General features: G+C 38.8%; 1 protein-coding gene across 1 annotated transcript in view; it reads left to right on the top strand.

Moving 5' to 3' along the window:
• Nucleotides 1-26935, top strand: part of LOC106929829 (inactive phospholipase D5) — a 52498-nt gene that overhangs the window by 20602 nt on the left and 4961 nt on the right. The window contains exons 2-9 of the mRNA XM_088013434.1: nucleotides 14816-14988; nucleotides 22876-23056; nucleotides 23726-23837; nucleotides 24062-24189; nucleotides 24977-25174; nucleotides 26052-26185; nucleotides 26344-26509; nucleotides 26601-26685. Coding sequence (XP_087869560.1) covers nucleotides 14816-14988; nucleotides 22876-23056; nucleotides 23726-23837; nucleotides 24062-24189; nucleotides 24977-25174; nucleotides 26052-26185; nucleotides 26344-26509; nucleotides 26601-26685 — 1177 coding nt within the window. The remainder of the gene's footprint in view (nucleotides 1-14815; nucleotides 14989-22875; nucleotides 23057-23725; nucleotides 23838-24061; nucleotides 24190-24976; nucleotides 25175-26051; nucleotides 26186-26343; nucleotides 26510-26600; nucleotides 26686-26935) is intronic.

Here is a 26935-nt window from a genome sequence, read left to right as displayed (position 1 = left end):
GCAACTTTAAAAACCAATAAAAGACTTTTAAAATCAATCCGATTAGAAACTGGTAGCCAACGCAGAACCAAGGCAGAGAAACCAAACCTCACGTTTCCTGCTTCCAGTTAAGAGTCGAGCCATTTTGAGCCATTTGGTAAAGAAGAATGTTTTTATAATGAGTTACAGTAATCTGTCTGGTGCATTTGTGGGAAGGTTTTATCATTATTCCTCTGCTGAAGGCTCCAAAGCTTTAAAAAAATGTTTTGGTTTTTGAAGCAGCAATCTGGTCTTCATCCTCTTTTATTTTTTATTATGTCACACACACACGCACAAGCTCAAAGACCATTTGTGTAAGTAATTAATTTTTTGCATGTCAGCTTAAGACCTTCAAAGATGCACAGTGGCTTTCACAGATAGGAGAAGGTCAGCCAAACACCTTTATAAGGGTAGGACTGGTTACTTATACTCTTTTTTTTTTTTTTGGTTCACAAAATGTTATTTTTCAAGTCTAACAATAAATATGCTTAAACATCTTCTAAATGTCTTTTTGTTGGAAGCGAGACGAGTGTGAGCTGTGAACCGTCACTAATTTTAACAACCAGACACCACATCCACTGTTCATCAGTCCAGATGGGATGACACGTACGAGCATCCACTCGATCGCTGAATCAATCAGTTCTGCTCCCTCCCCAGACAGAAAGGAGCACCAGTCGCTCCCTGCTGTCGTGAATTTCAGCCTCTCGCACATGAATTATACTTCTCAGGCTGAAAGTCTGTTTCCGGCCCAGGAAAGGCTCTGCGCCCAGTGAGCTGAAACCGAAGTCAGATTTTTTTGTTGCAACCAATTCGAGACTTTCTGCACAAATTGCTCGTCTCGGCTCCGCTTTTTTTTTGCCGATGCGACGTGACGAATTGAAGCGGGATACAAAGTGCTAACCTTCTCCCTCGTGGTGGAGCCGGGTAATAGATTTCAGGGTGAAGGGTACAGACAGAGATGAGGAATGAAAGGACCGAAAGACGACAGCACATTTCCCAGCAGGGCCGAGATTGATGGAGTTTTTTAAAGTCGGTTGCGTCTCTTTCAGGGTAAATCTTGTTAGGATTGGGGTTGTCGGGGCCGCATAGCTTCTCCCTCCTGCCTGTGGAGGTGATGGATGGCCATGCTGTTTGTGACTTCCTGTCCATTTCAGCGCAGCTCCACACACAGGACTCATCTGTACGAGAATATCCGAAATAAAGTGGATTCAGGTAGAAAGAGAGCATTTCTTTAAGGAATTCAATGAAGACACTTTAAACAAATGTAATAAATAACTCTGCCAAACCAAACGAAATGGGTCATTTGTTTGAGTGTTGACTGTAGTAGCTGTTTTTTTTTTTTTTCAATATTCTAACACTGAAGCAGCAGTGACGAAGAGGATTTTCTTCAGAGAAAATGACTGTCCGCTCTTCCATTTATCAACAGACTGCTGCTCTAAAAAGATATGAGGACACAATTTTGGACTTTTCTTTAATTGTCTAGACCTACACCTGTAAAGAAAGTTAGAAAAATATAAAGTAAAGTCATTTTTGCGCAGTGAATATCTAACATCCCAGACATTCAACTCAGTCCTGATCAGAATCTCAAAAAAGGCGTCAGCAGGAAACTTGAGGAAAAGCGGTCGGAAAACATTGTATTGTCTTATATTGTGGACTTGTTTTGCTTTTTTTCTGTTGTTTCTGTTGCTTTTTTATTATTATTATTCACACATTTGCAATATTGTTCTAGAAAATGGCTTAAATATTTAATTATTTAGATTATCAGGGAATAGGAAACCAAAAACCAAACAATTCTTAAATTCTGATGTTTAAGAATTTTGTTGTGGAAATCCGATATTCCCATCTTTGACGATGTCACTGAATGTTTCCCAGAGTTTGGATGGATGGATGGATGGATGGATTAAAAGCAGAATACCTGAGAGCTTCTTAAAAAATGAATACTATTTTTACTTTGCATGTTTTTAATCACTATTGGAGATTACAGCTCAGAATCTGTGTAAAAAAAATCCTTTTGAAACATTTGTAGGATGGGTCAGATCAGATACTCGGCCTTAAATAATCTGCTCATCTTTGATCTTACGAGTCTTAGCCGCCGGATTATAAAAGTGAATAATTAAACTAGAATGGTCTGTGAATCGTGACCTTGTTTTTGTAGCTTCTCTTGGTTTGAAGATAGAAGAAAACTTGCATTCAAACTCAAGCCATTTTATGTGATGAGTTCGATTTTAAACACATCCCCGGGTCACGCAAGGAGAGAAAGAGAGAAAAGAGGCTTTTATTCCACTGCACAGTTGTTGGATATGAAATGAAAAGCAATAAAACTCAGTTGAAAGGCAAGGAATGTAAGAGATGAAGTAAAATCTTTTCAAATCTTTTTTTTTTTGTCATGCATTAAAGCTATGGCTATAAAGACGATTTGATTTTGTGTGTAGCTTATTTCTCTTTGAGAACTAAAACATGAAAAACTTCAGCTCTTACTAAAACAAACGGAGATCACGGAAACATCCTCCAGCTTTCGGTTTGAAAATCGGTTCTTTATAAAACCAATGAACTGAAGATGAATATTTGTTTTTCCTGTTTTTTTTTTTTTTCTTCCACTCTTGTGTAACATAGGTGTATGTAAATCTCACACTGAGCCGAGGTGAACTGTTTGGGGATGAAGAAAAAAACTGAAAGCGAATCTTAAACCCCCTGGAAAGAAAACTGTATTTTTCGCCCTGTTAGGCATTTCAGAGTGGAGATGCTTTTTAAACGGACCACCAGTCCATAGTTAATGAAACAGCAAGAATCTCTGAGAAAAGATGTATTAATTTAATATTTCAAAATACTCTATTGTGTTGTTAGAGAGGAGCTTGTGGAGATGTTGCTCGGCAACCTGGCTTTGCACTTTAAAGCACATCCTTATAATGGCTTCACGTCTCACGGCTGGACTTTATTTAGTTTGTGGATCGCAGCTAAACTGAGGCTATGAAAGTGAAACCTTAGAACTGAACACATTCTGTGACTTGTGCTATTTGTCGGCTGATGCAGTCACTCCATCAGGGTTGTTTTGTCAATTTCCCACACAGAGGGCAGCTGGTACTCCCTGCTCTCTTTCATCTTTAGTTAATCTCGGCTAATGGGCATTTCCTTCTGGCTTGTTGCTCAGATATAAGAGTTGTATTGATTTTCCAGTCTGACTTTTGTCAGCGGAATAAATTCCCAAATGTCAAATTGCTCAAGTAAAGCAAAAAAGACGAAGTCAAGATGAATAAAAATTGACAAGATTGACAAGACGTCGTTTGGAAAGTAAGACTGTTTTTGTGTTTTCAATTCGATTTAGAGGTAATGGGATCACATCTCGTTGAGGCCGTGGTTTTGGTTTCGAGGTTGTTATAAACTGCAGTGCGCAAGCAAGAATCAGAATGCAGGCGAAGATATGAAGAAGCATCTTAAAACCAGCGGACGAGGTCGCTGCGTTTGCACTCTGTCCAGTAATAAACATATATTCAAAAATTGGTGGCAGGAAGCGAGAACTTAACCTTAGTGAAAACAGTGGAGACAAAGACACAAGAAGAGATAAGGGTCTTTGTAGTTGCAGAATATTTGAGCTGCTAAGTCACTCCTCTCCTCGGTGTATTGTGTTTCTACATAAGGGATTTAGTAGGGATTAGGGGTTGCCATGATTATGCACCAAGTGTTTATGGTTCCCAAAAGCATCCGACAACTGGGAATGAACAAAAATGGAAGAGCTCATTGTAATTAACATCATCTTTATTTAAATCATGAAAATCTGTAAATATTATCACATTTCGTTGTACTATATCAACTTATACAAGTTTGAAACAATCTGTACCTAAACCACAACTGTTAATGTTCAGAAACTACTTATATAATTCATTTAAAGCTAACAATTTCGACCAAAAAAAAAAATAGAAGATTCTAGCATTTACTGAGATAAAAATCTGAATTTTAGTATTTCAAATGCTGTTTCTGCTATATGTTTATGATTTATGCTGCCCACGTAGTTTCAGTATCAGTTGTACAAAAATAAATGAATCCTTTCTCTCTAAGTGATCGGATTATGTCCCAGGTAACAGATGAGACATCGAGCAGCTTATTATATATGAAAATGATTGATTATAGTGACCACTGTGATGTTGTGTGCACCATCACAGCAGCGTCATTGTGTTATATTCAGTTTCCCACAGTGTAGGGTGAGAGTGAGAATGTTTTATAAGGTTATTAAGAAACTTTAGCATTTTCAAGAATTGCCAGAAATTCAATCAGATGTTGCTTTTTCCCGTTCTAATCTGCTTTAATATAAATGAATTAGTTTGCTCTGGATTTGCTTCCATGTTGCAAAACTCTAATTGTGATTGATATGCGGTGGATAGCAATATAATCACGGTCGATACCTAATACATTTACACATACGTTTTGTTTTGTTTTTTGTATAATGTAAATAATTCAGATTATGTGTGTTTTTAAGAAGCTCCCCACTGTCTGTGCAGCAAAAGTGAGCATTTCCATGCATGTGTCGGACTGGACAGAGCAGTTAAGCAGACTGATGGTGGAAAAAAAAAAAATCTTCAAAGTCATGCAGCTCTGGGCTTCCAGCCATCACAAACCAAGCACCCGGAATCTGTTCATCCACTCCTTTCTTTGATTTAACCAGCCGTGTCGAGCTGAGGCGATTATTTCTCATTCAGATTTACCAGAAATGGAAAAAGGGCCATCTGCCAAATAATTTCAGCGTCCAAGGTTTCAACTTTTAACTTGATTTACTTTATAGTCTGGGAGATATTTCCTACTCCTCCTCGAGGCTTTATCTCTGGCTCTGTTTCTGAAAAAATCTCATTACCTGGACAGTAAGAAATCCTCATAAAACCAACCTGCTTCCTCCGCGAGTCCTCTTACCAGGAAGTCATCTGCTTATAAAAACTGATCGCATTCAGGAAGGGCAGAGCTGTCTGACTGCGTCTGCAGCTGGCAGAGAGCAGCAGCCCTGGATATAGGAGCCAAACATCTTGTGTCAATTTTCTTAAGAGTCCACAGGAGCTTATCGCTGACCGGCTGTAGTGATGCATGGGATGCAGAAAACAGCCATGACAGGTTTTACATTGTTTTTCACTTCTATCTTGTTCTGTGCAAAGCAGGTGACATTTATTTATTTATTTATTTATTTATTTATTTATTTTTTGCTGCTTATCTGCAAATAGAAAATGATTAGTTACTCCAGTCAGATCTACATAAAACAAGTTTCATCAGCAGATTTGAAGTGTCACATGTCTGCCTGAGTATCAGTCCGGCTACAGACATCGATTCTCTCGACAACTCTCCTGTGGTTAGATGTCCAATTTTACCTCGTTTTGCAAAATATGAGCAGGCAGGTGACCGTGCATTTCACGTAATGCAGTGTAATCGTGGGGTTTATTTCACGTTAGGCCTACATGATAGCATTAAAATATGTAATGGGGATACTATTGCTAAAAGTTGTGATAGGAATATTAATTACCATGAACTCACCTGATTGTTTTCTTTCTTTACAATTACACGATGTCTCCACCAGGCTCTGTGAGAGCTTTAGAGTCTGATTCACTAAAATACATCAGGACTGAGCATTAAGGATATTCATTCAACTCTTACAGTGTTTCTTCAGGATTGTCAATTAGTCTGAAAAATTATTAAATTGACCAAAAATAACATGAACAACACACAATAACACCAGGTGAACAGTCTTAGCAGCAGTTTTAGCTACTTGAGGCATTTGGCGTTTCTGTTTTTCTATTTCTGGATGAGTAGTGTACAATATTTTATAAGTATTGTTGTTTTTCGTTGAACAAAGGGGAAAAAGACAATAAACGATGCTTCTTCTCACTCCTTTTTCAACATGCCACTCGCTTTCTGCAATTATCGAGTTCTACGATTATTGTGCTTCCTCAAGTTATTGTGAAATGTATGTCATTTTGTAATAAGTGGGAAACAAGGTATTTACATATTTACATGTATGGTGTCAAATCCTCAACCTGAGCTATGCTGAATCTTAGTAACGAGGATCATTTTATGATACAGATTTTCCTACAAATACATTTTTCTGCTGATCTGGAATCAATGTTTATCAAGCGACCTCTGATAGTTTTCTTTCACACTTCAAACATGACCTATGTAAGCTATTAAAATCCCCAACTCACTCTGCATTTCATGCACCACACCTGCTGTCTACCCATTGTCCATCTCTTCTCCACCCTTCCACCACCCCCCCCACACACACAAGCCATGCAAACACACTCCGCACACCATGACATGTTTGGCACCATGGCAATGGTGTGAAGAGATCAGAGCCAAGGTTACCAAACCAAACATGTTTTATGCTCTTTAATAAAGAACTACGCCTAAATACTCACATGTGGGCTGTGTGACTGACTTACTGCTTTTGAGTGTTGCTTTAATACCCTTCCCTTCAGCTTTGATGAATTTGCAGGGGGCTATTTTTGTACCTCCATCTCCATAAACGCCTCCATAAAACACTGACTTTACCTTGATCAAAGACTCTAAAAATACATTTAGGACATGCAGGATTAAGAAGGGAGGGCACTTTACAACAAAACTCAAACAGTGTCTCTGCCACTACCTGTATCCAGTCACCATGGTAACCTGCTGTAGAGGGCTGACAGTAGTTTCTGCATCTTCAACGGCTGTTGTGGGTTTGCAGGTAACAGGTTTGCTGATGTTCACCTGTAGCATTACAATAATAATAATAATAATAATAATAATAATAATAATAATAATAATAATAATAATAATAATAATAAATAAAGAATAACTCCATTCTTGTTTATATAAAAATATAATTTTAGAAGAGTTATTCTTCTGTTAAAGAAGAATATCTCTATTCTTCTTTAATAAAATTTAATTATTCTATACTATAGATACTATAAATAATTATAGTTTCAAGTTGAAGTGAGTAATTAAACTGCAGTTTTCTTCAGTCGCTAGAATTGTCCATACAGGTTTGAAATTTAGTAAAAAATTTAAAAAAATGACAATGTTTTATTGTGTATGATAAATAATTTGGCTCTGTTGAAGATTAAATGTGACACTAAAAAACAGAAAAAGATTACTGAAATGTGCTATATAAAGACGATGGATGGATGGATGGATGGATGGATGGATGGATGGATGGATGGATGGATTACTAGCTTGATTATTTCAAAACACAAAATGTTACAGACTTGGTAAGAAAGAAAAATAGTCAAGTTTTTTCATTTCTGAGAAACTGAAATGCAGTTCTTGCTGATTTTTTTTTCCTGAGGGATCGACACTCTAAACTCAGACATAAAGACAACCTGCTTCCTCAGCACTTACTTGGGGAACATGGCAGCGTGCTGTCAGACTTTGCTCCCTTGCTGTCAGTCTTTCTGCACCTCCATCTTATTAAAAGCTGCTGTACCTACATGGATACACAAACAGACAGACAGGCTGGAGACACATTCAAAAGTCAGGCTGGCGTTGCAGAAATTCTCCTTCGATAAAGTTTAGTTCCCAATGCTGTGATTCTTATGTTAAAAGCAAAAAAAAGGAGAAAGGAATAATAAGGAAACAGAACAGTAAGAAATAAAAGAGAGTCACAGTTTAAGTTTCAAACTGCAGAATAAACCAGTCATTTGTTGACAACTGATTTAATTGTCCCAAACACTGAAAGTGAATGTTGTTTTTCATATTCAAAATAAACAGACGAGTCGGTCTTTAAGCCTCCACTCTCTTATTCAAAGAACCCCATCAGACCAAACTTGATCTTTAAAACCATTAAGAGTTCCTCGAGTTTATTTTTTCCAATTTTCTTCAACTCATCTGCAGTGAATCATTCGTCGATTCTCCACTGTTCTTGCTAGCAGTGTTCTTTGATTTATTAGATTTCCCTGAATCAGCAGTCCAGCTTGCTTCTCTCTTGTCTATTCTAAGTCGTTGAGAGCTTGGTGCTGTAAGTGCTGATGTAACTTACTGTACATAACTTGTATTTCTTTCTTTATTTTCTGTTAAGTAGCTAGCTAAAATGAGCACCGCAACGCTAAGAATAGCTGTCCAAAATCACCACAATGTGAGAAAATGCTCTAAGTGGTTTGCTAAGAGCAAAATATCACATATCAACATTGCAAAACAGCAAAAAATTATACAAATTACTGCTATATTCAACATCTAAATCTAATCTAATTCGTGTGCAAAAGCAACTTTGAACTGAAATGAATTAGTCTGAACTTTTTAAAAGAGATTTTTACATTTAATGGTTCAGTTCTCCTTGTCAGTGTTTTACGTCACTTTCCAGAGGAAGTAAAGGTTGAATCTGGACAAAGAACCAATTAAGGTCGACTGACCTATCCACCAGATCAGGTTGTTTATTTGATCTTGTTGCAGCGCTAAGTACTGAGATTGTTCTGCGTCTTTTCTCCAGCGGCCGGTGACGCACTTTGACACCACGATAAAGAACACGACACAAACTCTGTGAAGCAACGCTCCTGTTTTCTGTGCAGGTCAGGATTTAAATATTCAGGTTTACACGCCGTTTCTCTGACACAATAAACAAGTAAGGGCTAATCCTCGTCCACAAATCAAACTGCATGACAAATCCGTTTATGGCTAGAAGAGAAATGGGAGCTGTGGGCGACATGAGACAGTCACAGTGCAGTAACGCTTAGTGCAGAACCCCCATGTAGGAGGACTTTATTGCATCCTGTTTAGCATCAGAAGGGGAACGAACGCTACGTCAAGATTAATGTAAGTGTTTATTTTTGAATGTGGTCACAAAACCAGAGCCTGCAACGGAGCTTTTGTTCTGCGATACTGATGGATCGACACCAAAGACTGACCTCTCTCCTGCTGATGGACATATGAAAGGTTTCCTTCAACAAAAGACAACCGCAGCTGTGCCCGACTTCCTCGTTTCCTGCAGATATGATGTGTGCAAATTTGTTTGTTCTTTGTTCTACGTTGACTTTTAGACAGAAAACATAGTTAAACTGGGAAAACCTTGAAATCAAATTCAGTTTTAACAGTTAGAAAACTTTTCAAAGTCCCTACCACTGCTGTGGAAAAAAAAAAAACTATTCCGTTTTGTGTAAAGTCAATCAGTTTCCTTCTCATGTACTTGTTGTGCAACATTTTACTACTTTTGTTGTATTTTTGTTGTAATAATAAAGATAAATAATCATTTAAAAAAAATCCTCAAATCCTATTGGTGATTTAGTTGGATTACATCAAATGTTAACATTTTGCATTTCACACAATTTCAGTAGCTGCGATGCAAAATACCGATTAGATCACAAAACGGTCGTGTGATCACAAAGGGGATTGAGTTACAATTACTCAAGTGTGACAGTGTGATTTGGCAAGGTAAACACAATCTGTTTAACAGGCAATTAACAGGACAAATACTAAAAACTTTCAGTTTTTATAATAAAAGGTTTTCTTTCACACCTAACCAATATACTTAGATTTTTGAGTAGACAAAAAAAGCTGTTATGACTTAATAGAGCTGATTACGGAAGTCGAATACATTTGATTTAAAAACAGAGTTAGAAGAATGTTTTATTGGTAATCCTTAACATTTTTGGCTTTGTGTTTGTTTGAAAGTGTGTGATTGCTTATTCTCCACCGCAGTAACATCATTCTACGCTGTCCATTAAACAGAGAAGACCCTTTCCACCGTGGCTCCGTACAAACAATCAAAGATCAGCCCAACCTCTGCTGGACTAAACGCTTGCTGGACAAATCATACCAGGACATTTTCTTTGTAGTTAAGACTGTTGTATTGTTTGCATTGACTGGATTTGCTCTGTCGCCTCGGGACACGGGGAACAACTCATAAGCAGATAATTGGGACAGCGACGCATTCCTCATTCTCTCCTGGGGAGAAACCTATTCTCCCTCTCTGCTGGCGCTCTTCAGAATGACTTTAAAACGAGCCTCGAAATCTGCAGGGTGTCACAAACTTATCCGCTCTCTGCACTATTTTTGACGCGAATCTGCTTTAGTTCAACACTTTTTTTTTTCTTTTCTATATCTGCTGACATAGCTCAGGGCAAAGAGACGTGAGCAGTTTTGTTCCCGGAGTTCAGGAAAACAGACTTTTCCACTTTACTCTTTGGTGAGAGGAACGATCCTGTTCATTTGACAGATCGCACGGAGCAGATTAATGGACGCTCGGCCGGGAGTTGGAGGGAGAGCAGGACACGGTTTCTGTTTAATACGGCTGCCTCTGATGTGAGCATGTAAACATCCACCTTCTCTGCTCTGGCCTTCACCCGTCTGCGTGCCAAGAGGGCCAACAGACGGGGGAGACATAAACAGTTTTAGTGTGTTTGTTTTTGGGTGAGGTAAAGTGGCATGTTGCCTTTCAAGTTGCACAGACCTTTTTTTTTTTTTTTAATGAGCCATGGGGAGCTATAAAAACCAGAAAGCAATTTGATTCAAACTTTGCATTTATGATTGAGTCAAACTGTGTTTCGCCGTTTAGTTGGATTCAAACATTTACAATTGTTGCTTAAGGTGTGTAATTCTGGGCGACAGCGTCGGCGTATGTGTTGGACCCCGGGCGCTGACTCCGACAGTGTGTTTGGACAAACAAATGACCTGTTATTTATGTGGTGAATTGCATGATGGGCTTTGAAATGAGCTGCAAAGAGGCTGATTTGATTTGTCACCCATCAGCTGTCTACTATCATTTCCGCGTCACATGAAAGGTCTGGAAGTTGGTCGACCAGCCTCTGTCTGCAGACAGATATATATCCACCCCATAACTTTCCACAGGCAGTTTTTTTTTCTCGATGCCTTTTAAAAATGCCTACATTTTTAAAATGTGGTTATAATGCCTGCATTGTAGCCAGAGCTGCAGTGGGGAAGACTGGAAGAAGTGTCGGTGCCGTCCAATCTGTGTCACCACCAGTGTGGTGGTCAGAAGGGTCTTTCTCAAAGACACGTTGGCAAAATGACTGAGAAGGATAGAGTTTGAACCAGCAACACACCGATTACTGGATGAACCCACACCTCCTGAGCCACCGCGACCTGAAAATAAATGTAAACAGCGCATACAAAGTGTCAGACGCAGCCAGAGGAAACTACAAAAATTTCCATACATGAAAGGTGTACTTTTGTGTCTATTTCTGGCCTACTTCTCAAACAACTGTCTCTGCAGTCTACTTTCTGTAACTGAAGACGCATTGATCTCCGGCTGCATTGCGGAGTCAGTTACTTTGTCCGTAGGATGTACCTGAGTGACCTCTGTGGATTTGCCCTACATGCTCACTTGTGTCCAATACAGAATGTAGCCTCAAAAAAATACTGAAAAGTACCGGAGGCAGGCAGCTCTCCCACAGGTGGGCTTTCATATACAGCTGCCTGTCTTTGCTGACATTTGACTCAGTTGACTGATAGGTTTTGATCTGACCTCCGTTTACCCTTTGACTGTTTGCTGAGAGTGCTCCTGTGAAGTGCAAAGGTGGAGAAGAAAGTTTCTATCTCCTCCCAGGTCTCTGGCCGTTTTTCAGTCAAACCATTTTACAGACAGTAGGTCATTCATTTCAAACATCATCTCTGAAATGATGATAATTTTGACTCCCTTGTCTACCCTCAATATCAATGGATCTACTTTCTCACTAATTCAGATTATGCCTATTTGATCTTTTCTGAATTTACTGAATAGTCAGGTAATTAATACACATACATAAAACAAAACTAAGATTATGTTGTCAGAGGAATACATATTTACTCTGTCTTGTACATTTCATACCCTTCGGTCTAAAACACAACACTTATGCCATCATAACTGGTAAGGTACTTTATAGATACTTTATAGCTTTGGTGGGAAGTAATATTTCAGAAAACATGCTTATTTTCTTGGACCCATCTCTGTTTAGTTTCACAGTAATCCAGCCACAATTTCTCAACCTGCAAAGTTTCAGGTAATGATGCATCTTTTAATAAACCATGGAGATCATAAAATGTGTATGCTTGCTATCAAGAATGCATGAGGTGTGCACATTCAGGGGAAAAAGGCTTATGCCTTGTTTTGGTGTGTACGCATTGTTTACGAAAGCCCTTGCTTTGATAAGTAGTTCTGCGAGTCGCCACCTTTCTGTAACATCTCATTGGGAAATTCATTACCAGTTGTTTTTTTTAGATGAATTTATCTTCCATGCGAAGACCCAAACACATACATTTCTCACACGGTAAACTAATGAATCCTTTGTGTTTGTGCGTCCTCACAAAGGTTCTGCCTTATGCGAGTTTTGTCTCTGAGAATAATGAGTTTAGCTGACTGTGCTAATGGTCCGTGATGTTCACGAGTAATTAGTTTGAGCTCAGCAGGCAGGTTTGAGGTGGATCAGGTGACATTTATTATTGTTTTATGAGTAGTAGAGGAGTGCTGCTGGGTTAAAGTGCCTGCATCTTTCTGAACAGAGTTACAGAACGAAGAGCCTGCAGTGGTACAAGGGCAAAAAAGAGACTATTTTTGTACCGTGTTGAAATAATTCTCATTTAGATAAAAAAAAAAAAGGTATTTCTCTCTGCAAATATTGTGAAAAATGAAACTACTGTTTTTGTCAAAGTGCAAATGATTTTTCTGTCAACAGTAAACACTTTCTCCTATACATATGAGAAGGCTTAGAGGTGAGGCTCACCTCTAATTATTTAGATTGTTTTGTTGCTCATCTGGTTCTCCAGAAAACTGATAGATTGTCATTGAAAAATCAGGTCTTCGAATGATCAAATGTGGAGTCCACCAGGGTTCAGTGCTAGGACCAAAGCTTCTTGCTTGGTAAATTAACAACATTTGTAAAGTGTGCAAGAATGTTGCACCTTCGTTTTGCTAATGACACAAATATATTTTGTTCTGGGAATTATTTAAAAATTACTACAGAACATTTGGCTTGTGAAATATCTAAACTTCATAAATTGGTATAAAACAGAAGTTATGATTTTTGGTAAAAAGAAATATAAATAATTCTATTGCAATGTCCATTGAATAGTTAAATTATTGTGAGTTGCTTTGGCTTATAAACTCACGTGGAAATTTAAAACAAGTATATAATAAAACAAAAACTTTGTAAAATTACTGGACTTTAAATAAAGTTAAAAAAACCCATCTTAGAGTTAATTAAGTCATTGTTCCATTTCTGACTCATTGTATAGAGTCGTGGGGCAACAAATGTAAAACACCAAACCTGTTTATGATACAAAAGAAAGCTGAGAATTTTACATAAAGTGAATGTTTAAAAAAATAATAATTTATTTAAGGGATTTTGTCAACCTATGAAAATATAGATGGATTATGTAATTTCAGAAACTCACCCAGGATTAAATAATGGTTCAGTCTTCAATGAGCTCAGACTATTAAAGGCTGATATTTTGGCTTGACATGCCACTTATTGCCAAAATGTGGACACACACACACACACACACACACACACACAAAAAAAACGTTCCTGCTTCCACCATACTCATCCTTCACCTTCACTTTAAACCCAGCCTGCAGAAGGCCACCTCATTACAATCGTTCTAACATGTCCTGGAGGGAGTAAACAAGAGGGAGCGATAACTACCCGGTCCTTGCCACAGCACAGTATTTGTTGTTACACCCAGTTGAAACTGGATCCCCTACAGATGCACATCTACTGCTGCGTGGAGAAGAGAAGTTCAGTGTTAGAAACTGCGACTGGAGACACGGCAGAGGCCTGGCTGAATTAAAAGTACATGGAAAATGTCAAAACCAACAAAAACATGAAAAAAAGGATAAATCTAATATAGAATGTAGATCTACAGCAAGATGGTACCAAGCCAAAAGTCACACCACACGCTAGAATTGTAGGCGTTTTCCTCGTAACGATCTCCAACAGAATATATTACATCTCTTTCAAAGGTCTTCTGTTCCTCCAGGGACAAATCCTTTGGAAGAAACAGGAACAGATTCCCACCTCCTGTCACCAATAATGGATTATGCTCTGTTTGTAAAGGTTGGGCTCCAGATTGTGTTCTTTTCCTAAAAGCTGCAATGATCTCTGAAAAAAACTAGATTAACAAATAAGCAATACTTAATTTCTCATTATCAATGTATTCTTTCCTAATTAGCGTGGCAGAAAACCTATTTTTCTTTTTTCTAATTGTCCATCTACCCATTTGGAAGTTATATATTTTTTTAAATCGCTGCACCTTTTTTTTGTTTCGCGTGTCTTTAAAATGTTTAACCATGTTATGTAGTACTTTATATGAGTTGCTTGTAAAGACGAGAAATGATGTATAAAGCGGAGATGACGATGAGCAGCTACATCAGCTGGTGTTTCAGCGCCCTTCCAGTTTTCACCATCACTACAGATCATAATGAAGCCCACTTTCTTCTCTGCCATATTGGAATGAGTCCAAACATTTTGCATTCTTGACCAAAACAGCTTAAAATCTGCAGGTGATTTATCTTGTCTTGCTTTCATCATTTTCTGCTAAAAGTGTTTTTTGCCTTTTTTTTTTTTACTGACTCTGTTAAAGTCAGTAAAAAAACTCTTTTAGAGCCCTTATCCATCTTTATTCATGCAACGTGTTTAAATTTAGATATGATGTTCTGAGGTCACATATGACACAACAGGCTTGTGTTGAACTCTCCTCCATCATGATGTGACCTGCAGAGCTGCGCAGTAAATCAGTTCTGTCAGCAAGCCAGCTATTAAAAGCTAAGGTTGGGGAACTTTGGTCAGGCTTTTTTTTTTTTTTTTTTTTTTTTTTTTTACAGTAGTGTTCAGGAGCAGAAAATAAACCTCAGTAATCGATCTGGTGTTTTTTTTGTTGTTGTTGTTTTTGTCCGTCTTTCTTGCAGTCTCAGCAGAAGTGCATTGTGATATTTGCCTTGGTGTGCTGCTTCGCTGTGCTTATGGCGTTGATTTTCTCGGCAGTGGATATTTGGGGAGAAGATGAAGAAACGGAGGAAGAGTGTTCCAGTAACTGCAGGTGAGATCTGCTGAAGCAGAGGTTTCTTGTGACGCTTCTGTTCCGATACCTGAAGCCAGTGATCAGTTGGTGGAGCTGCCAAAAAAAAACGGTACATAAATATAAATAAGTATTGATTTAAACCAATTTTTGGTTCAAATCCTGGCCTGGGGTCTTTCCGCATGGACTTTGCGTGTTCTCAGGACTGCTAGGTTACTTGGTCTGTCCTTAGCTGTGAGTGTATGTGCATTGTTGTAGTGAACCCATATGTTGCTGGCCACCATTTTCAAAGAATAAAATGAGTAAAAATAAACATCATCTTTACAAAATGACCAATTTATCGATCAAATAAACTGTATAATAGAGTATTTTTCCACAGAATCAAGTTTAACACAAAGTGATTACAGAGGTTAAACGCAGAAATACGGACATTAGTTTTGCTAATTTACAGATGGTCAGTTTAAACATAAATAAAAAATACTTGGTGATATCACAGACCAATAACGTCACAGTCCTGATGAAGCTGATCACTGTGAATTTCACACCCTTCATCCCAATGCACACGTGGTATTCAAACTGGAACTTTACTTTACAAAACAAGAGCAGGGATCTGCTTTACTTCCTCAGTTTTAGACCTGCTTAATAACACGCATTTTTCTGTAGATCGACATAAAAGGCAAGATAATAAACTCGGCGGCCAGGGTTGTATTTCGAAATGTTTCTGTTGCCATTTTCCTCTAAAACAACAACAAAAAAATATTTACTAAAACCCAGAAGGTTGCATAAAAACTATCACGATGGTGTTTGACACAAACATTTTTCACATTAAAATCTGACAGTCACTGTTGTATAAATGATAAATATCGTCTACCAACCATAAAACTCCTCTCTCTCTTCCTCTCTCTCCCTCTCTGATGAAACCTTGAGGAACATTAAGTTAAGAGCAATCGATAATGACTGACAAGATGCTGGGGCTTTGGAAGACGGATGAAGCAATTCTTGCTTCTGGTCTGAAACAAATTGTTTACTCAAACTCAATTATCTTGCTTAGGCTCAACTCCAGACTGAAAGGCAAAATTAAATCTCCCTCCTAAGTGGGCGATTATAGGTCATTGACTAAATCTTTTGCTGTGAAATAATCTAAGAAAGTCTCTTGTGCTGAGCTTGAGTTTACTGTCTATGTAAGAATAATAAAGCAGAAGGAATCCTGAACTATGTTTGGTTTACAGGCATGACTGCTACAATGATCACATGACGCTTCAGTGAGTGCAGTTTATTTTGTAGTCGGTGAAAAAATGTTACAGCAGGGAGCTCTCCGATGTAGCACAACACTAAAATGTGTCAAAAGCATTTTATTATTCAGAAACAGAGTCACTGAAAAATGTCAACGGTTAATCAGATGTCTGTCATCTCTACCTGAGTGAAGACTGTACTCTGTCTGTGTACAAGACATTGAGTGTCAACTGTGTGCAGTTGCTTTTTGGATTGGAAACAAAAAATTCTGTCTAGTTTCATTTTCTCATTAATTGGCCATGTGGTAGATACTTCAGCCTTCCTCTAATCTGCTCTAAAAGTTTTAAAAAACTTTTGAAAAAATTATACAGTCGATGTAAAATGTAAGAATATGAATCCCGGGAAGGGAAGTCTAAAAACTACCGCAGTACGTCCTGGTGGTCCCGAGTGAAAGTGGCTAATCAGCAGGTGTTGAGCTGAAACAGCAGATTTTATTTTCTCCTCCTACACTTCCTGCTGGTTCTCCACCATTAGACCCTCAGCGTTCAATTTAGCATCCCGCCTCAGATTGCTTCTCCCTCTCTCTCTCTCTCTCTCTCTCTCTCTCTCTCTCCTTCACCACTCATGTCTGTGGCCATCGATTCTCTCTTTCTTCTTCTTCTCTTCCTCAAATCAACCATTAACATCCTTTCAGGGAACTCAACCAGGCATCCTTCTCCCCCCACACTTGAGTCTGAAAGCAAAATCCCAACTTGTGAAGCTGAATGACGTTTTCTTGTCCACTGAAGCATCCCCTTGGGTCATGCTGAGAGATACAGATGAGGTTGAAGAAGGGTGAGCCAGATGGAGGGAGACGAGGCTGGTGAATAGATTCATCAGCTTTTATTGGTTCGCTGTCAGGGATGACGGGGGTCTCGTTCATTCAAGAGCACTCAAAGGAAGTTCCAGAAATCCGCGTGTAACACTTCCACGTGTGCCCTGCTACTCGTATGGTTAATGATAATGTTTGCAGTGCGACTGAAACAAAGAACTAAGAGGCATTGAATGAATAACTACAAAAAGCTTTTTGATGAAGGGACACAGCCTAGCAGTGAAGCTCTTCATTAAAGCAAACGTGTAGCTCAACTGAATGATTAACTTAATTTCCTCTGAATAATCTAAAAACGGCAGACCTTCGACTCTTGCTTTGTTCCTGCTAATGTACTTTCGTCATCGAAAAAGCTTTCTGAAGTCTCACAACCAATGACTCAGGAGTTACTGTGATGTTATAATTGTGTTTCCTATGCAGATTTTCTTTGTGCTCTGTTGTGATGGCGTGGTGAGATGAGTTACCAGTTGTGTCCCAAGAGAAAGAGACCGGAGCTTTATTGTTCCCCATTCTGCTTCCCTGGGCCTTCGGCGGAGTAAAATTACACAATTTCATCAGAACTTTGTTCATTCAATAATAAATTCAGTTAAATTCAGTTTTATTTATGTAGCGCCAATTTATAAGAAATGTCGTCCTGAGGCTCTTTAGAAAAAATAGATTATTTAAATTGAGTCATGCATGCATTCAATTAATCCTACTTATCAAACAGTAAAGTCAATTAATTACTCAAAGTAGTTTAAAAAGTGAAGGAAAATTAACCTAATTCATTTCTTAAAGGGACAGTATTATGTAAAATTGAATTTTTTAAATTTTATATGATGCTATAGTGTTATTCCCTCATTAGAAACATACCTTTCATCCATGTTTGATAAATCATTTAATCTCCATGGCAACCATTCAGCTGTGCCAAATGCCTGGGTGGACCTAGCTCCGCCTTCGAGACGCAGCTCCTCCTCAGACCTGCAGTTTCTAAGCTTCCAAACTTCTGCCTCCCAGAGCAGCCCTCCCCTGTGGCGCCCCCAATCAATTCCTTCAGACTAGCCAGCAAGAATTAGCAAACACCTGGTGGAACTGTGCATGAGCTGAGCTCATTATACGAGCTACTACTTCTCAATGCAACTCTGGTGAAAACATTGTTAAAGGGTTGACAAAGGAGCCATGTTATGATGACTTCTTTAAGATTCAGAAAGAGCAGTTTTTAAAGAGACAGGGACCCAATTTCTAGGTGTTATAAACAGTATATTTATGACAACTGAAAGTAACATAGTTTCTTGATTGTGCTACAAAATGGCACAGTGCGACTCGAAAACACAATACTGCCCCTTTAAGCTTTTAAATTGATGAAAGTAAAGTAAAAGTAACTGATTTCACTCTAGGCCGAAATTCTTGACCCAAAGTTTTGCCCCAATAGCACAAACCCAACCTTATGTAACAAAACCCAGGTGAACAGGTTTGCCCTGCATCCATAACTCCAATTAACTTTGATATAAATGTCATTAATTACTTACACTCCTCATTTTGGTTTTCTGCAAAACATATGTAGTGTTGGTATTTCTATTAATTTGTTCAAAATGTGTAAAATATTTCACTATCAGCAAAAATGTAAGAGCAAAAATGGTCCAACACCCACACACACACACACACACACACACACACACACACACACACACACACACACACAAAATCATGCAAGCTTGTCGAGGCTTTTAGCATCAAATAAAGAACACCCGTTGATGGAATGTTTTTCCCCTGTGGTATTTTCCTTCCTGGTAAAACTAAATTGAACACCTTGTGTGAAGCAGGATGGAGGCAGCTGTGAAGCCTGTGTGTTAATGTTCTCGCTGCTGCACACAGAGAGCTCAGGGCGGCTCGAGAGAGGGCAGATAATTTACATCCGATGTCAAGAGCAGACTCGGCCACACTGTGATTTCCAGCAGGATCCCAGGTTGTTAGTGTGAGAGTGCTCCAGTAGTCGAAGGCAAGCACATGGCCCAGTTATATACCGCATGTTTACACTCACTACTGATTTTTATTTTGAGTGCTACATGTTCGATATGGAAACATATCTGCTCTGACAGCTGTGTGATATTGTGAAACGATATCCCGGTTGTATCATTTAAAGAAAATTGTTTTTTGTTTTTTTTCCATTCAGTCACATTCTCGCTCTCTTCCTGTTTGACCCTTTTTCTACACACAAATGCAGCATGAAGTTTACCCAACTGCTTTGTTTGCTGCTAGGGCTGAATGGCACCCATGACTGCACAGACGGGTTACAGAGGAAGGGAACCAGCCACAGACAGCACAGGCCACATAAATCAATGAATCTTCTGCAGGAATAAACAACCACTGCCTCCCTGCTTTGTCTGATTTTTATACAGAGCCCTGTCTGGGTGTTTGAGCCAGTCACAATCACTATTCATCACACCTCGAAGCCATTAGAGAAGACTCAGTGCATTTTGTTTCTCAATAGGATTACGCCTTCCTCTACTTGCTCTCCATCCATCCTTGTTTTCTATCATTGCGGAGCAGGAACTGTAGCTGCCCAAGCTTGTTTGCGTATTCACAATCTGAGGTACGGGTTGCTAGAAAATACTTTTCGTTTCATGTACTTTATAGTTAAAGAAATCAAACCTTACAGAACCTATTGGCCAGTTTTACACTGACGCCATTTCTTCAGTGAACTTATTGACCGCCATTTCCATAAGGACATTAGGTGTGATATTGTTATTAAACAGTGTGTGAGTCAAACAGTTTGACCCTTGGCCAGCTTCCACAGACTGACTCGGCTCTACTTTAGCCAGGAATACATTTGGGAGCGGAGAGCTGGCAACTGGCCTCTCAGTTTGATTCCACTACATTATCACCTAAAACACATTTTCTGACCATTATGTCCTTGAGTCATGTTCTGGTTATGTGAACACAGAGATGCCACTTCTTGTCTGGTACAGTTCCTGGTTCTGGCAGGTTCATCCACCAAATAAAGTCAGGGCTCAAAAAAAGAGGATCAAAATGTCATAGGAGCAGGCATGCAATTAATCTAAAGAAACAGAAACCCAAACCCAAGGAGCAAATAAACCCACTGAACCAAGTTAGACTAGCTACAAACGAACCCAACCAAACCCCAACAGCAAATGAACAAAGTCAGCTAAATCGACTCAATCAACACAATGTATGTGAAGTCATGTGAAGTCTTGTCTCTTCTGCAATTTTTAATTGCAGCTTGAGAAAATGTCACAGTTTCAGCAGGAGTGTCTGTAGCTTCATAGATGAAGACATAAAAGGGACAGTAGAAGAAAACAGAATCAAATAGTCTCAAAATTTGAAAGAGCGGACCTGTCTGAAAACACGTCCAGACCTTTAATTGCCTCTATCCACAAAGAGCTTACCGACTAAGAGAAATGCATCTTGAACATTTGTCTATCATGATAAAATACATTTACTGAAGCCAAACAAGCAAGCAATCCCTCCATGGCTAAAGTGTGCTCTCCTTCACTAACAGCTGGATATGTTCAAATCTAATCAATATCAATGGATCATCCAACAATATGTCAAGAAGAATAACAGAATAAAACTCAGCAGCATAAAAATCGTACAAATAGCAAGCGGGCATACTAACAGGAAAGGATGAAAGTGAGAATAACATAGATAACATGGAAAAAATGAACTAAATGACTATAAATAGCCCATATGTGTACAGTGGGTTACAGAATTACACCAAATATTGATGCTGTTTGTGTGAGTTTGGAAAGAACCCAGTTCTCAAATCTAATTTGGCTGCGTGCAATAAATTTGTGACAGTAGCCTGGCTCAATAGAGAGCGCTCTGCTGATTTAGGCTGTAATATTGTGACACACTGTCAGGATATTGGCAGCATCATTTTGTAGTTAACCAAATTAACCTTTGAATCATACAGACAGCCAAACCATTCATGCCCCGATTATTTATTTGATGAGATTTAAAAACTTTAATGAGAAGCAATTGCGAACCAATCTCCATTAAATTACGCTTTTTTTTTTAGTTCCGGCCATTCTCTCGTACATGTCACCGAAATTGTTTCCTTGTCTGAAGTGGTTATGAAAGAGTCTCGGAAAACATTTTATCCGGTTGCTTGATCAACCAAGAAGCAGCGAAGATTGCAGTAAAGCTGTTCACCCACACAAAACAGCTGCTTGCTTGTCTATTTTTTACTCTCTCTAAAGATTTGGCTGGCCAAAGTTGTTGTTTAATCCCGTTGTTAATTCAGCATCTGTTTCTGAATAGTGCTGAGCTTGAAAATGGCAACAGAAATAGGTTTCGCAAACTTCCTTTTCTTGTTTGTTGATTTAATTTCAAAGAACTTTGTGAAATATAGGAAAAGTTCTTGATTTTTCTAAATGACGTGTTTATGAAAGTTCCAAACACTAAGGCTTAAACGGCAACCATGGAGACCATTTTTCCCCATCATTTAACATTAATATTTAAGCTAGTGTTTATCATAAAGTCCACTACATCCGTGCAGAGAATCTAACAGAGCATGTCGGCCTATTTCATACAATCTACTGAACCAAACTTGCAACTGTGTATATTTCCTCAACGTGCACATGACTGCTGTTCTTCTCCGAACAGCTGATGATTATTCTGAAATAGATGTTCAGCGGATCGATCCAAAATATCGATTGAATCAATATTAAGACTTAGAGTATCGGATCAAAACTAGCATGGTAAGATTGATACTTTAGTTTCAGATTTCCTCGTGAAATTTTATTTCATTTTTTTATTGTAGTTTCTCAAATCTACCTCAAAAAAGATTTTGTTTTGATTTGCTCTCAGATCATTTTTCCTGCACTTTATCTAAGAAAAATGAACAAAAAATGTGTTATTTTTCTATTGCTTCTGTTAGTCATGCTGACATTTTGTAGACACTTATAAATTTTGTCTGAAGTCTGCCCTAAGGTTATGGGAAAAAAATCCCCCACAAAAACACCCAAAGGTAACGATATATAAAACGTACTTTGTAAATAAAAAGTATCAATATATTGGTATTGGCAATACTCTGCTCACATCTGCTTTAGAATATATCATGTGGTAGAAAACACAGACAGACCAAAATAAATTCCCTAATGTTAACATGAAGTGAGCAGCAGAAATGCAGCAAGCAAGCTTATCACACCCCAAATGAATCCATTTTCACGAAAAAGTAGTCATGAAGCTGGCATTGCTCTCATCTCATCAGTCCACTGCTGTTCCCGGTATTTGCTAGAGGCGATCTTGTGCAAAATTTAATAATGTTTAACGGAATCTGGGGGCATGTGTGTGTGTGTGTATGGAAAAATTTGATTTCACTCATTAAGCAAATGATCCAGAGATGAAGGAAGAAGAAGGCTGTTAAGTAATTTGCCTCGTGGTTGAAAGTAAAAAAAAAAAGAAAAAAAATCTTATTTCATTAGCAGTGTGTATAATTTTGCCATGAAGGTATAACGGGTAAATTACATTTTGAAAGACTGTGGACCTCATTAATTCTGTCTGAAATTGACACACTGTAATAAACACCCGGACTCGGTCAGTCAAGCAGGGAAACGAGGAGAAATTCGGCTCCTCACATCAGGGGAACAGAAGGGACGACCGTCAGCCATGAATCAGGGCCGATGACTAAAGACAAGTTAAGGACACGAAGATCCACAGAGCCAACACCTATTACACATGAAAATGAACTAATATGCCACACTTGCAGTGTGAAAAGCGAAAAAAAAAAGACATTTATGAAGCAAATCTGAGCCTGATGCTGTTCATACTTAAGGCAGTTTTGCTTATACCATCTTTCTCCACAGCATTGTGCTTGTGGAGAACATCCCAGCGGACATGTGGTTCTCGGACGACAGCGCCTTCCACCTACCTCTCTCCACAGGGCTCAACAGCTTACTGGACAAAGCTCGAGTTGATGTAGAGATCGTTTCCCCCGTGTGGCTCCTCAGTCCCTTCGAGTCCAACTTCTACTCTGCTGCCGTTCAGGTGAAACAACACAAGCTGTCAGACACTTTACACCGCACAGGTTGCGATGTTCACTGATACATATACTGTCTGTTTTATATTCCCCTGCTCATGTTTCAGTTGTTGGTTTCAGTGCAACAGCAAAGGCCTCAAAAGTAAAAAAAAAAAAAAAAAAAAAACACAACAATGTTTTCTGACTACTTTTTTTTTTTTTTACATTAACTTTGTGGATCCTTACAGTTGTATTCTTGCCAGACGTAACTGAAATGTAGCCAATAAAAGATGCTGAATTAATTACTGATTTTGAATTTTAAACAGCAAGATGATAGCTTTGTGTTTTGACAGCTTCTTAGTGAGCGTCATCTTTCAGTGCAAAATAAAGCTTCGCCACCAGAGAGAGATCGTTTCACTGCCGTTCTCAAAATGATCCGTCGTCTTGTTGGATAAATGTGATCCATCGCATCGTTCTTTGTGTGCCATCAGTGCACTCTTTGTAGTTTTAAAATAGACTTTTTCCTTGGCAAGTGCATCCACAACACTAATAACCATGACTATCACTGGGAGCAGAAATCAAAACCAACATCACAGACACTGTAGCTCTCTACATGGGAAAAACAGCATTAATAACATAAGTTTAGGAAGTGAGCCGTCTTATTAGAACACTAATAAGACAGTATTGGGTTGTTTCAGGGCAGGGCTCTGCTATCCAGGCTGCAGGGACTGAAAGACAAAGGAATCCAGCTGAAGATCTCCACAGGAGACTTCGACTCAGCAGAGCTGAAGACGCTCGCAGACAATCACGGTCAGCTCTACCCTTCTGCTTTCTACGCTCCACCTGCTTTTAGCTAAACACGCGACATGTTGCGTTTACATGTTTAATCTGTCAGTAATTAAATATCCTGCGCATGTTTCTCAGTTAGTCTCTTGCTTTGTTGTTCATGTCATAAACAACCTGCTTCTGTCTTTTATTGGCTTCAATGTGTACTTTCATTTCTTCTTTTTTTTTTTTCCCTCCCAATTTTGCAGACGCTGAGGTTCACGAGGTGAACATGACAGCCCTAACCAAAGGCTTCCTCAAGTCATCTTTCTGGGTCGTCGACAGGAAGCATTTCTACATCGGCAGCGCCAGCATGGACTGGAGATCTCTGACCACCGTAATGTAGACCCACCTCAAAGTACATCATGAACCAAAGCGGAAATATTACAGTGGAAAGTGTGGAGGGAAATGATCATAATATTGCAGAAAAGGAGGCAAAGCAAGTGTGTGTTAAGCATCATTTATTCAGGAGGTGATTCAACGTAGTTTAATAAAAAAAAAGAAAAGAAAAGAAAATGTCATAATAAATAAATGGCTACAGATCTTTTCAATAAGTTAGAATATCATTGAAACTCCATGCATTTCCAGAACTTTATCCACAAAGTGAAGTGATTCGCGGTTGTTTGAGGTTCGGACCCGAAAGCAGAGAGGTGAGGCAGCAACTTAGTTTGACGATTTAATGAGTATAAAAAGCAAGTGCGCAGTCCAGGCAGCACAAGTGAGCGAAGTAACAAGAACTCTAGCACTGGCAGCGAAACAACAAAACGTAAGACAGCAAAGACAAGGATCAGACAGGGAAGACTATCAAGGGCAGACTAGATGACACAGGAACTAAACTGACACACAGAAAAACCAAATCCTCACAGATTAGTATTTTCCTGTTATTTTCTTCCTGTTAATTATGATGATTTTCTGTTTATAGTGCAGAAAATATTACACTTTTGTATTGGAATATACAATAAAACATTTATAATAGAGAAATATGGGTTTGCTGAAAAGTACCAGCTGAAAGGTAGTTATTTTTTGACTGTAATTTTAATCTGATAAATGAGCTTTATGAGAAAGTGAATACGACTGTAGTTGATGTTGGTTGTGTGTCTAATTGTGTTCTACTTGTTCCGCAGAGGAAGGAGCTCGGTGTGGTGGTGTACGACTGCAAACCTCTGGCCTTGGACCTGCACAAGATTTTCAGCCTCTACTGGGGGCTTCAGCATAAAACCTTCATCCCCACCTTTTGGTCCAAGCGTCTGTTTCCCTTCTTTAGCAAAGAGAAACCTGGAAGTCTCTTGGTTAACCAAACAAAAGTTGAAACCTACATCTCCGTAAGTTACAGAGTATCAGTTTTTTTTTTTTTTTATTAGCTTCACTGAGACGACAAAACACAATTTTGATACCAATAAAGGGCATGAAATTAATCGACTCCAGTTTATTTTAGCAAACAGAGACGCACAACAGAGTCACGCCAATTTGACTTGAGTCACAAACTTTGTGACGATAAAAAGACTCGGAGCATAACTTGAATTTTAAAGCCAGTGATTTGAGAAGTCTCTTAGGCTTGAGGCTTTTCACTTGATAATAATTGACATGTCAGAGTTCAACCAAAGTGTCACTTTTGCATTTGTCAAATGAGATGAATGTAACATTTAATTTATGTTTTAGCAAAATTAATTACCCAGAATCCTCAAGTCATAACATAATGGGAAATTTGCCAAAGAGAAGCAAATGTGGGATTTAAGTTGATGTAAAGTCATTTTCATTTCACAATAATTAATTAATTTGTGATAGTCTATTGCATAAAATCTCAATTAAATACATTGGCTTTTGTGGTTGTAACCTGAGTATGCGTTCAATATATTCAACAAAAGAATAACTTTACAACAGAATCTAAATTTGAAGGATTACAACCACATATACGATTCGGTATTTTCTTTCCCCCACGTTATAAATAGGCCGGCATTGATGTAAATTTCAGACTAAAGTGGTCTTTGTTCATTAGCATTATATTAGAAGCATTACCCTTCAAAGGATTTCTGCTCATCATCAAGATCCTTGTTCTAGTCTCTCCGGTAATAAACTATTTACACAACGCTCTGATGTCATCTTCAGAGTACAGCACGCAGTCAGCAGTTGCGTATTCCCAGTCCAGCAGTCGTAACGCATCCTAACTGTATTTGCACTCTGCTTCTTCTCTGTTGACAGAGCTCGCCACATGTTTTCATCACCAAGGATCGCAGCAGCGATCTGGAAGCAATCTCCGCAGTCATCCAGCAGGCCCGCCATTTCATTTACATCTCCACTATTGACTATCTGCCCCTCCTCCTCGACATGCAACGGTTAGAGCCTGTCTGCCACTCCACGCTGTTTTTGGCAAGGATTGACCATTAATAACTTGAATGCATTGCTTTGACCTGTAAGTGATTTATCATTCTCTGCGCTTCTCTGTGTGTCTGTCTGGCTCCATGCCTGTGGATTCCTTTGCATCGGTGCCAAGGTACTGGTCTCGTATCGACGGCCTTTTAAGAGAGGCGCTGATCTTGAGGAAGGTCCACATCCGTCTGCTGATAAGTTGCTGGGAAGAAACTCATCCTCTTACTTTTAACTTCATCTGGTCCCTGAAGAGCCTTTGCATGGAGCAGGCCAACTGTTCCCTGGAAGCTGTGAGTGCAACACCACTCTGTACTATTTTCAGCTCCTGTATATGCGCTGTACGCTCACTGTATAATTGTGTGCCTCTGTTTGTGTGTGTAGAAGTTCTTCAAAGTGCAGAGGGACAACGATCTCAGTGGAATGAATCACAATAGATTTATGGTTACAGACAGAGCCGTTTATATAGGTGAGCTCATCTGCAGAGTTATTACTGTTACAACTCCTCTCTTACCGCATGAGACAACAGAATCTGTAAGCATCTTTATCTAAAGCACTTTATGATTCATTTTTATCAAGATCTATATTTTTGTTATAAACTTTTGTAAATCCCCAAACTCCAAAGCGCCAAAGGTCCTCTCCCAATCATCTGGGAGAATGTCTTTTTCTTCTGGGAGCATATCTATTGTTATTTTTGACTTAGCGTACCATGCTACCCT

The sequence above is a fragment of the Poecilia mexicana genome, unplaced genomic scaffold (assembly GCF_051168715.1).
Source record: "Poecilia mexicana isolate PSO_F unplaced genomic scaffold, ASM5116871v1 scaffold_15, whole genome shotgun sequence".
Lineage (NCBI taxonomy): Eukaryota > Metazoa > Chordata > Actinopteri > Cyprinodontiformes > Poeciliidae > Poecilia > Poecilia mexicana.
Note: the sequence above shows the minus strand (reverse complement) of the source record. Positions and strands in the feature narration are given on the sequence as shown.